This window comes from Suricata suricatta, chromosome 1 (genome assembly GCF_006229205.1).
Source record: "Suricata suricatta isolate VVHF042 chromosome 1, meerkat_22Aug2017_6uvM2_HiC, whole genome shotgun sequence".
NCBI lineage: Eukaryota > Metazoa > Chordata > Mammalia > Carnivora > Herpestidae > Suricata > Suricata suricatta.
Genome location: NC_043700.1, coordinates 115,341,994 through 115,354,264, shown reverse-complemented (window position 1 = coordinate 115,354,264; position 12,271 = coordinate 115,341,994). Strand labels below are relative to the sequence as shown.

Genomic DNA, 12,271 nt, shown 5'->3' with positions numbered 1-12,271 from the left:
ATTTGCAGAATATTAGCAAGTGTGCCAGGAGGAAATGATTCTGTCAGCAACAGAGTTGGAAAAATGTTGGGTGAAACCAAATCAAATAGTTTTCTTGGCTGCAGAAATTTTCAGCATCTTTAATCAGAGAATGTTAGGTATAAGTTTCCCTAAACATTTTCTAAACTTAAAAAGCCTTGAAGATCCCTTTCCTTACAGCATTTCATAGGACTAGAACCACATGGACAACACTTTGGGATACACTGATGTATTTAAAAGATCATGGGGGCACGTGGGAGGCTCAGTCAGTTGAGTGTCCGACTTTGGTTCAGGTCATGATCTCATGGTTCGTGAGTCTGAGGCCTGCATCGGGCTCACTCATTTCAGTGCATAGACTGCTTTGGAACCTCTGTCTTCTTTTCTTTCTTCCCCACCCCTCCTCAAAAATAAATAAACATTTTTTAAAAATTAAAAAATAAATGATCATGGACACCTGAGAACTCTCAGATCAGAAAAACCCGAGTTCCAACTCCAGCTATGCACTTAACACCTATGGGGCCTTGGACATCTCTAAGTCTGTTTCTTCATATGTAAGGGGGATATTAGTATTAAACTGACAGAAATATTTAGCCAATTAAATGCAGTAATTGTTGATAGCAGTATGTTTTTACTGAGTATTTACCGCATGCCAAAAACTAGTCTAAGTGCTCTGCACAGAGGATGCAGTCCACAACAATTTGAAAGTAACTGCTATTTTTAGCCCCATCTTACAGATGAAGAAATGAAAGCAAAAGAAAAGCTGCACACCTAAACTTTATAGTGCAATACTTACATAATATATACCTAGTAAGTATTATCTCTCAATGTCTGCTTCATTGACTAGGCTTTTTGTTAGGAACAAAATGACACGGTGCAAGTATATCATGTTTTTATAGTATAAAGCACTAAACACATGTACAATGGGAAATATACTTACATACATAATATGTTCACTAGCATGACAACTAGTTTCAGAAATTTTACCATCCCAGACTCAACTTGCCAAAGATTCTTGATGACTAGTATCTCTAACTGGAACTTGCCTATAGGAGTTCCATTCTGCCCACACATAATCATTGACCTATACTGTGTACTTTTTATTTTTAGAAAAAAATGGCAAAATTTTCTCCTTTGGACATAAAGTTAAAAGAACTTCCTAATAGCACCTGAGTTAAATTAGGCACTTAAGAAATGTATATATTAATTAGCAGAGATAATTAGAGAAAGAGAATCAATATTTGAGACTATAACTCTGTTGTATTACTCATAGAGAAAAGAATTTGAACCTAATGTGTAATTTTTGACACACAAATTTCCAAATTATGTTTGACTTAGACTATTATAGTGAAGTTAGTTCATATATTCTGGGTATACATTGGACTACAGAGAGAGAAATTAAATGGGAGGTTTAAAAAAAATGAGGGGGTCTTTTTGAGGGAATTATTTTTTTTATATAAAAAATTCACTTCTTTAGGAAACCTAGATCAATGGAGAATCTGTGAGTGGTAGAGATTTAAATAATCCCTTAAGCGTGCTGAAAACTGATATCGATGACTCTCTGGTTTTTGTAGACCTCAGTTGGTGGATGCTGTCACCTCTGCTCAGACTTCAGACTCATTAGATGCCATTTTGGACTTTTTGGATTTCAAAAGTGACAGTAGCATTATCCTCCAGGAGAGGTTTCTCTATGCCTGTGGATTTGCCTCCCATCCCAATGAAGATCTCCTGAGAGCCCTCATTGTGAGTAAAATGAAGCCTGTGAAAGTAAAGCTTGTCAGCTGCTAAAAAGTCCATAAGAATCTAAGCAGGAATTAGATTATTTTCTATCCATTAATCATTAACTGTAGTACACTATTTCACATAACATCTTCTTTGCAATTCCTCTAAATAACATACACTATACGATATAGAAATATAAAGATTGTATTCACCTTTCATGTAACGTGACATAGGATAAAATCTCAGAGATAACTCTTGGTTATGCTTCAAAAATTGATCTTATTTATTTATTTTTTAAAAGTTTACTTATTTATTTTTGAGAAAGAAAAAGAAAGCATGAGTTGGAGAGGTGCAGAAAGAGAAGGAAAGAGAGAGAGTCTTAAGCAGCTCCACACTGTCAGTGCAGAGCCCAATGGGGGCTCGAATCAAAGAACTGTGAGATCATGACCTGTGCTGAAGCTGGGTGCTTAACTGACTAAGCCACCTAGGTACTCCCAATAATTGATTTTAAAAGATTTGTTTTGAGTTCAAAAGTCTTCATGGCATTTAATGTACAATACATTGAAGAGGTACAATTCTTCCAATATTAAAAAATTTATATTAGAAATAAAATGAGACTTCTCTTGAGTCCAAGATTTGAAAGCAAAATGTACACTTACCTGCTTATGATCTAGTGGAATAACTCATAATCGTTTTGGAAAATGAGGCCATTTGAGAACCTGGTAAGAGCAATGAAACCCTAGGGCACCTGGATAGCTCAGTTAGTTGAGTATCCAACTCTTTTTTTTTTTGTTTGTTTATTTATTATTGAGACAGAAACAGAGAATGAGTGTGGGAGGGGCAGAGAGAGATAGGGAGACACAGAATCTAAAGCAGGCTCCAGGCTCCGAGCTGTCAGCATGGAGCTGGAGGTGGGGCTTGAACCCACGAACCCACGAACCCACGAACCCACGAACCGTGAGATCATGACCTGAGCCGAAATCAGGTGCCCCGAGTATCCAACTCTTGACCTTGGCTCAGGTCATGATCTCATGGTTTGTGGGTTCAAGCTCTGCATTGGGCTCTATGCTGGCAGTGAGGAGCCTACTTGGGATTCTGCCTCTCCCTCTCTCTGTCCCTCCCTCTTATGGTCTCTCCTTCTCTTTCTCTCTCAAAATAAATAAATAAAATTTAAAAAAATGAATCCCCTCTTTTCCCACACACATTTTGCATTTCCTTTTTTTTTTTCTTTTTTTTGTTCACTGACCCAGTAAACCCAATCCATAAACCTCTCAGGAGTTCAGAGACTTCCTGAGTTCATAGTTCATATGTTAAGAAAATTTGGAAAGGAGAGATTCTATAAACTCTTCAATTCCAAAGTTAGATAGTGAATTTATAAGTATTCCCAAATCAAAATTTTGAATTTGCTAAGAACATAAAACATTTCTCTTAGAAATTAGTTACCATTGGTTACTTTATGTCTTAAAAAACCATTTCTAAAAATGTCCCTTCAAAATATTGAAATATTTTGATAACCTACTTTATCTCTGTTTGGCTAATAGAGTAAGTTCAAAGGTTCCTTTGCGAGCAATGACATCAGAGAAACTGTTATGATCGTCATTGGGGCCCTCGTCAGGAAGTTGTGTCAGAATGAAGGCTGCAAACTCAAAGTAAGTATAAATTCAGTCTCATGTGTTACATAGTTCCAGATCATTCTATGTCTTACTCACTGAGCTGCCCACCACTGCCACTCCTAATTCCCCTTACCCTACTCCATTTTCTTTACTTCATAGCAATCATTGTTATCTAATGTACTTGATATAATTCAGTTATTCATTACATTTATTGCTTCTTTCTGTCTTCCACTGAAATCATAAGCTGTATGCATAAATAGATCTTTGTCTTGTTACACCAATTGCTTAAAATAATATATGATGCATAATGTTCAACAAATGCTTGCTAAATAGTAAATAGTCTGTTAATCCATCACCAATATGTATTTATTAAGTACCCACTATGTATGCAGCTTTCTATGGTATGTATGTATAGTTTTTATTCTTAGGAAATATTAGACTCTTGGGCTATCTCTAAGTGGAGAACTTTATAATAAGTGTGGTTTGCAGTTTTGAGTTTTAATGGTGTGAATTGAGCTATTTCTAATTACTGAGAACATTACATTTTATTTTTAATTTCATTTGCTCCAAGTTTCTCCATTTCCCAGAGTAGACTATAGACTTTAACACCTTTCTCATAAAAAACCAAAAACTCACTTTATAAGCTTAGCTAGATATAGAAAATCCAAATAGATTAATATCCAATATAGCCTACCTTTCTATAATGCAAATAGATTGGAAATGTTAAATATATAAAAGTCTTTTTCTGTCCACATTTATTATATAGCCAGCTTATAGCCAGCATTTTTCTTCTATCTTAAAAATATCACTGTATTATTTTGTTTATAGAGTGTTATTCTTAAAAATAATAGGAAGAACATTCTTGAAACCAAATAGTTCCAAAAGAGGCAACCCATAACTAGAATGTAAACTAAGTGTGAAAAAGATTACTAAAAAAAGAAGTGGTATTGAAAGTGTTTGTGTATCAGCTTAGTAAACTCTGGCCAAGATCAAGTTTGTACTATTTCTATGACAGCAAAGAACTATGATGTCTTCTATTTTCCAATTTCCATAATTATTTGAGTAGCCAATTTACTTCAGTAATCCTATATCAAATGTCTTGGCTAAAGACAAAGCTCATACCTTGAAACATATGAGCATCTACTCTGCTAGGTGTGATGCTAATCCCTTAATATAAAAATGCATAAAATATTCTACCATCCTCAAAGAACTCCCACTCTATTAATCAAACACAAATAAAAGATAATATTAGAATATGAACAAAGTGCTCTGAGAGTACAGAATATGCAGCAAACGGTTCTGTTTGGGAGTACTAGGGAAAGTTTCACCAAAATAGTGATATTTGAACTTCTTTTAAAAGAGCTCTTTAGCTGAAGAGATGACAGTATTGGAATGAAGGACATCTTAGAAGATATACAGCAATGCATGAAAAGGCCCAACGTCTAAATGGGTCTGATTTGTCTGAGAACATGAGAAATTCTGTGGGGCTAGAACACAAAGTGTTCATATTTATGGGGCAGATCAATGAGAGTGGAGATATGGGAAAGAAGGGACGAGAGAAAAGAGAAAAGAGATTGGATGTTTATTAATGAGAAGCTAACAAGGCTGCCCTTCATTCCATAGAGAGAAGAGAGAACAGTCGATTTTTAGGCATGTGAATGACATGCTCGGATTTTTTTTATTTAGAAAGAAGCATAGTCTATGGACTGGCTGTGGACTGGCTGAAAGTCAGCAAGTTTTGATTGGAAATATTTGCACAACTGGGCAAGAATAAGTCAAAGTCTGAATTAACATAGAGGCGGCAGGTGGTAAGGAGGAGAGCTCCAAAAGCCATTTAGAAGGTAGAGTTAATAGAACCCAGTGACTGATGGGATGTGGGGAGTGCAAAAGAGGCAAGAAGCTGGGTGACTAGTAAGCTTCCAGGGTAGGGTACTAGGTGTGGTGATGTCAACCACTTAACTACAATTTATAGAACCCAGTTTGGGGGGTGGGAGGAGGTTAGAGCTATGAATTTGTTTTGGCCATATTAAGGTTGAAGTCCTTTGGGCCACCAAGTAGAGTTGTCCAAAAGACAGGTAGCTATAGCCACCTGCAGCCCAGAAGAGGAGTTAGGGCCAGAAACAGAGAGTAGCCGGAAACTTGAGAGAGAATAGAATATAGCATGAGAAGGAAACTGAACAAATGATTAAATTAAAAGTTTTGCTGATAACAGAACAGCCAAGTTCTCACCACATCTTTGGACTTAGCTTGTAGGTAGCTTAAAACTATTCACTATCACTGTCATTCAATTCTGTTAATGTTTTGGGGCAACTTTTAAAACAAGGCATCTTTGAAAATAATTAGTTCCCAGATGGATTGTTGTAATGTTCACATTTTCCTTTCAACTTTCTGCTATGGAATATTCATCTATCTCTAGCCTAAATCACAGACATATGAATGGAAAGAAAATGATGTATTCTAAGCAAAAAGTTAAGGTGTCTCCTGGGCATATGATACTACTACTGCCCAAATGGTACCTGCCATCTGATAGAACACTGAAGATTTTCCAGCATTTGCTAGCGTGAAAGCTCCTGCCTGCCCTGTGACAGTCCGAGTGGCCGCTGGTCAAGTTTATTCATTGAGTACAAAGCCCCTTATTGCTTTTTTTCTATTAGTTTTTGGCATATATTTTGACCTCCCCACATTCTAATTTTGTTTTTATTCAAATTTGCACTTCAAAAAATTCAAACCTATAGAAAAGTTGTAAGAACAGCACAATTCTACAAACATCTGTGTACCTTTCACCTAGATTGGCCAAGTTTGAACATCTTGCATATTTCCATTACCTCATTCTGTTTTATTTCACTTAATTTGTACTTAGATTGAACCATTTGAGAGTGAGTTGCAGATATCTGGCATTTTACCCCTAAATGCTTTTACTTCTAATTACTTGAGTGCTATTGTATCTTGGCCCTGAATAAGTTGGCCAAAATGCATATATTTATATTTATTATACAGTGAGTTCATACTGCTGTCTTTAATTCCAGGCCAGTACAACAAGCTTCTTCCTCTCCTTCCATGCCATAAATTTATCTCCCTTCTCCTAGAGTGAGAATGTTGGTGCTCAAGAACATCAGCCATTTGATTGATTTGCTCAGTCCTAAAATACACACAAAATAGCTTGGGAATTGCTATACCAGTATTGCTACAAAAATCAGACTAAATAAAGTTTAAGACTTCATCACGTTTTTTTTTTTTTTTTTTTTTTTTGGAATATACTTCACTAAAAGACAGCCAGGGCTCTATATTCAGAAGTCTCTGGGATCAAGTCTTTGCTATTCTTTTTTGTTTAGTTATGTTAGCAGTTTGATCCACATCTATGTTCCTGTTTGAATTCACTTTTAGCAATCTTCCATTCTTGCTGATTGAATTGTATTTCTTGAAAATGTGAAATAACATGGTTCTAAAATCAAAACTACATTTTAAAAGCATTCTCAATGGGTCCTGTTCCCTGCTTACCCCTTACACTGTTCTCACCTGCCCCTTCCATGTAACCAGGGTCAGTGTTTTCTTTTCTCCTTCCTGTGCTTCTTTTTGCAACAGTAAGCAAGTACACACACACATTATTGTTTCTTTTTTCTTACACTGTTTTGTATCTTATTTTGTTCTCCTAACAATGTACCCTGGATCATCCCATACTGCTTCTCAGATCTTTCTTGCTCCTTTTAGCACCGCCTAGTCCTGCACTGTGTCTCCACACCAGCATCCTCGGCATCTCCCGCCTATGGTCAGTAGGTGGTTTCTACCATTTTGCTGTTACAAATAATGCTGAGATGAATAATTGTAGACACATGGTTTTCTCATTTTTGGAGATACAGCCTCAGGACTAGGGTTACTGGAACAAAATTCAGATATGTTAGCTTTTGCCAATTACCTTCCTTAGGAATTTTATCATTTTATGCTTCTACCAGTAATGCATGAGAATGCCTATTTCCCCATAGCCTCAATAGGAAAGTATGTTATCAAACTTTAGAATCTTTTAACCAATCTGATAGATGAGAAATGGCATTTCTCTTATTACATTTGAAATTTAGTGTCTTTCCTTCCATTTCGAGACCTTTTATGTCTTCCCTCACTTCTCCCTCCCTCCCTCCCTCTCTCTCTCTCTCTCTCAGTCTCTCCTCTCCTCTGGTGTGTGTGTGTGTGTGTGTGTGTGTGTGTACATGTGCATGCAGGTTCATGCTGCTTAATTTCAGAATTTCTAAATCCTACAGATGGATTAGATTTTAGGAACCTTTAAAGATGCAGCTGAAGCCCCTAAAATGTACATAGTGGCAAAGACCAGAATCTAGGTGTTCCTTTTTTTAATTCACTTTTCCATTCACTTATTCTCTTATACTCAATCTTTTTTCTTCTAGGCCAAGAAAAGGGGGCTTTTTGATTAAAGAACATATTTGAAAAGTACCTAGCAAGGTATCTGTCACATAGAAGGCATTCGAAAAACATTTTTTCAACTGTATGGCAACATTAATCAAACTTGGATTCAAGTGGAAACAAGCACTTTTTAAACATTTAGAACAAGACCTTGTTCTAAGTGCTTTCACCAAATTATTACTTAAGAGGAAGTATGTGGCATCACTTAGGTGCCATCTATTTGTTGCTTTAGAAATTCAACAAATGGATAGTTTCAGGAATAATCAGTCACAAAGGAATTTTTAAAATGACTTTATACATTGAGAATGTGTTCAAAAGTAAATATATCTATTTTTTTAGTGTTTATTTATTTTGAGAGAGAGCTAGTGCGCATGTGCACATGAGTGAGGGAGGGGCAGAAGGAGAAAGGGAGAATCCCAAGCAGGCTTCGTGCTATCAGCATAGAGCCTGATGCCAGGCTCAATTCAACAAGCCACGAGATCATGACCTGAACTGAAATCAAGAGTCAAATGCTTAACTGACTGAGCCACCCAGGTACCCTATATATCTATTATTAATTGTACTCATTGCTTCTTAAGAATATGTTAATACATGCATTTTTTTTAAAAACACACCTTTATGAAATATACCTGTTCATTTTCATTGTGTGTCTCAGTCAGGCAACTAGTGAAAAACTTTCTAAAGCTTTAGGTTGTTTACAGAGCACTTGAGTGACTCAGTTTGTTGGCCATCCAACTTCAGCTCAGGTCATGATCTCACAGTCTGTTGGTTCAAGCCCCACATTGGGCTCTGTACTGACAACTCAGAGCCTAGAGCCTGCTTCAGATTCGGTGTCTCCCTCTCGCTCTGTCCCTCCCCTGCTCACACTCTGTCTCTATCTCTGTCTCTCAAATAAACATAAAAAAGAAAATTAAAAAAATAAATAAACTTTAGGTTGTTTTCTTGGGTCCAATAGTGAAGCCCATCTTGTCCAAGCCTTGTGTAATGTGTGGTTGTACATATGCTTGAGGTAGTATGTAATTTTTTTTTTTTTTAGGCAGTGGTAGAAGCCAAGAAGTTAATCCTAGGAGGACTTGAAAGAGCAGAGAAAAAAGAGGACACGATGATGTACCTACTGGCTCTAAAGAATGCACTGCTTCCAGAAGGCATCCCACTCCTTCTGAAATATGCAGAGGCTGGAGACGGTCCCGTCAGCCATCTCGCTACCACCGCTCTCCAGAGATATGATGTCTCTTTCATAACTGATGAGGTGAAAGCATATTTGTGAGATTAAACAAAAGAAAAGAAGCATGCCTAACCTTGAGTTAAATGTAAAGTTCTCTGAAGTCATCCTATTTTTTTTTTCCAAACTAAGGATGTCTCTTTCCTGTTTAGAAATAACTCTTAAATTGAATTTAAGGCTCTTTTGAAGCAGCCTCACATTTGAGTAGATAATGTCCTGTATCCTGAAGCATAAATATTGAAGCACATTCTCTTATTTTAAGAAACAAACTCTTCCAGAAATATCTTTACTTCCATAAGTTTTAAGATGCTGTTAAATTTTTCAACACTGAGATATCCTGGCCGAAGTATTACTGCATTGGTTCGTATAGCCACATTTTCAGGAAGCCATCTAAATTAAACTTTTGTTAAAACAGAAAAGTTTATAAGCCTCAGGATAAGCTGCCTGCTGAGAAGGGTATTTCCAGTGTGCAGCTGAGAACCTTCCCACTGCTTTTGTGTCAAAGTTGGTAGGCTGTAAAGCCTGATGGTGAGGGCCACAGGTGTTTGAGACAGACAGACCTACATATAAATTCTGGCTGTTCCTTCCCAGTTTCTTGTGCTCAGGTGAGTCGTTTAACTCCTATATTCCTGAGAAGTAGACCTAGATTTGGGGGAAATAGAAAAAAAGCAGAGGGAAGTAGAATTGAAAGGACTGTTTAGAAATGCGTAGTATAAACCGCCCCCCCCCCCATACCACATAATGCTAGTAACAAATTCAATTATTTGGTGCCACAGAATGCCATTAGTTTGGCAAATCTTCTTTGGTGTTAATGTTTTGTTAAGAGAAAAAGTCCCTAATGTAACCTGTAGACTTTGGGTGACAACGATGTGTCAGTGTGGATTTTATCAAATGTAACAATGTACCACTATGGTGTAGGATGTTGATAGAAGGGGGGATTATATGTGTGTTGGGGAGGGGGTGCCCAGAAGCAAGGGGTATATAGGAATTCTCTGTACTTTCAACTCAGTTTTGATGTGAACCTAAAACTGTTCTAAAAAATAAAATTTGTATTAATTTGAAAAAAAGATAAGGAAGATCCTAAGAGACACCATTGTAAGGAAATAGCAGTTAATGTAACCATCGCACCTCAGAGACCTTCTGCCGCATGGCAGTAGTCTTTAAAAGTCAATATTAGTTTGGTAACACCATGATAAGCTGCAGTAACAAATGAGCTGTAAGATCTCAGCTTATCAAAAAGTTTTTTCCCATTCATGCTATGTGTAGTGTAGGTAAGGGGAAATGTGGCCCTAAGTCTCCGACAGTAGTGGTAAAAAGAGAGAAGGCACACCAGCTCTTCACTGTCTCAGTCCAGAAGTTACCCATAGCCATTCTATTCATATCTGTTAGCTACAATTATGGCCCCATATAATTGCAAAGAACCCTGGAAAATGTCTTACATACATGTTTTAAGAGCACTAACTATGCCTGTTATAATATCAATTTAAAAAATCTAGATGTGCTCTAAGTTGGAATGTCTTTGAACAGGTAAAGAAGACTTTGAACAGGATATACCACCAGAATCGTAAAGTTCATGAAAAGACTGTGCGCACCACTGCAGCTGCTATCATTTTGAATAACAATCCATCCTACATGGAAGTAAAAAACATTCTGCTCTCTATTGGGGAGCTTCCTAAAGAAATGAACAAATACATGCTCACTGTTGTTCAAGACATCCTGCGTTTTGAAATGCCTTCAAGGTATGATAGAGTGTACCTGTCTCTTTGTTTATTTAAGCAAGCTTATTTTATCTTATTTGTTCAAGATTATTTGTATATTGGTGTGGTACACATGTGGCTGATAATAATGGTGTGGTCATTATAATGGTTTATGTTGCTTAAACCAAAGTTTGCCAAATTTCCCATGAGAACTATTTAGCAGGCCAGATAAAACAACTTCACTTTGGCACTTGGATTTGAAACCCGGGGTATGATTGTTACTCTGGGTCTCCTGTTCAGTCTGTGAATATATACTGCCAAATGTGTGTATATATATATATATATATATATATATACATATATATGTATATATACACACACACACACACACACACACATATATATATACACACATATATATAAATATAAATGCCAAGTACATTTTTAATAGGGCTGTTTTTATAAGCAGCACAACAAAATGATGTAAGTTCTCACCAAATGGTCTTCCATATTAACGTTCCAAATGTTAGTGACCTAACATTGAAGCCTCATCTATCACAGATCGACTGAATTTACCATTTAAGTTAAATACCTTAAGCATGGCTCATGTGTGGGGACTATTCAAGATATGAAGAGTGGGATCAGTAGACTTCATCAGTCTCAGTAATTCTTACTGGATTTATTTTCCTTCCAGTTCCTGGGTCTCTTCCTCTTAACTTACCAATGCTTCCCTTCAAACTGGGACTTCCTCGGGGCCCTCTGCACTTCCTCACTGAAATGAGAGTGCTGAAAAAGAAATTTCCATTTCTCCTGAGTTATTTGCACAGCATTATCCCTAGGAAAGATCAAATTTGAGTATTTTCAGTTAAAAAGGAAAAGAGACATGGGTAAGGGGGGGTTGGAAAATAGATAAAGAGAAAGGAAAAAATCTTAAAGTCAGTAAAAGAAAAAAGTGTGAGGAGTGAATAGACAGGAGAAAAGAGCAAGGACGGATGAGGAAGAAGGAGGAACAGATGAGGGAGGGAGGAAGGAGCAAAGTCTATCTGCAACCATGTGTCCCCAGTGGAATGGATTTGACTTCTATTTCTTTGTTTGCTTTTATGAGACTCTGAGGAGGAGATCCCAAATGGTTTTCTGTCCTTGTCTTGCGAACCCAGTGATGGAAGGGATGGTAAAAGAGGGGGCAGTGGGGTAGAGAGCCCCAGGAAAAAGTGAGGAAGACGCTGTGATTCAGACTCTCAGGACCAGAATGGTTCAAGTTGGAAAGGACATCACAGGTCACTTTGCTTGGTGTCTCTCCAGTGTGTGCGTCTAGTCTCCTGGCAGATGCCATCCAGTCTTTGCTTGCACCTGGCCAGTGGCAGGGGGCTCACCTCCCCTGAGGGAACTTGTGTCATTATTCACACTGTCACCAGGACTTCTTTGGGTAACTGAAACTTCCTATTGGCCTTATATGCCCCAATCACTGGAGCAAAGCAGAGCAAGTCTAATCATTCATACACCGACAGGCCCTTGAATATTTCAAGACAGCTGTAATGGTGTCCTCTGCTCTTCTCTAGGCAAAAAATCTCATGACCTAATGATATTGG

At 37.3% G+C, this 12,271-nt stretch overlaps 1 protein-coding gene across 1 annotated transcript in view; it reads left to right on the top strand.

Annotated features, from left to right (window-relative positions):
* The window catches only part of MTTP (microsomal triglyceride transfer protein), a 47,134-nt gene that overhangs the window by 22,187 nt on the left and 12,676 nt on the right, over positions 1 to 12,271 (top strand). The window contains exons 9-12 of the mRNA XM_029922191.1: positions 1,590 to 1,758; positions 3,279 to 3,386; positions 8,800 to 9,012; positions 10,513 to 10,724. Coding sequence (XP_029778051.1) covers positions 1,590 to 1,758; positions 3,279 to 3,386; positions 8,800 to 9,012; positions 10,513 to 10,724 — 702 coding nt within the window. The remainder of the gene's footprint in view (positions 1 to 1,589; positions 1,759 to 3,278; positions 3,387 to 8,799; positions 9,013 to 10,512; positions 10,725 to 12,271) is intronic.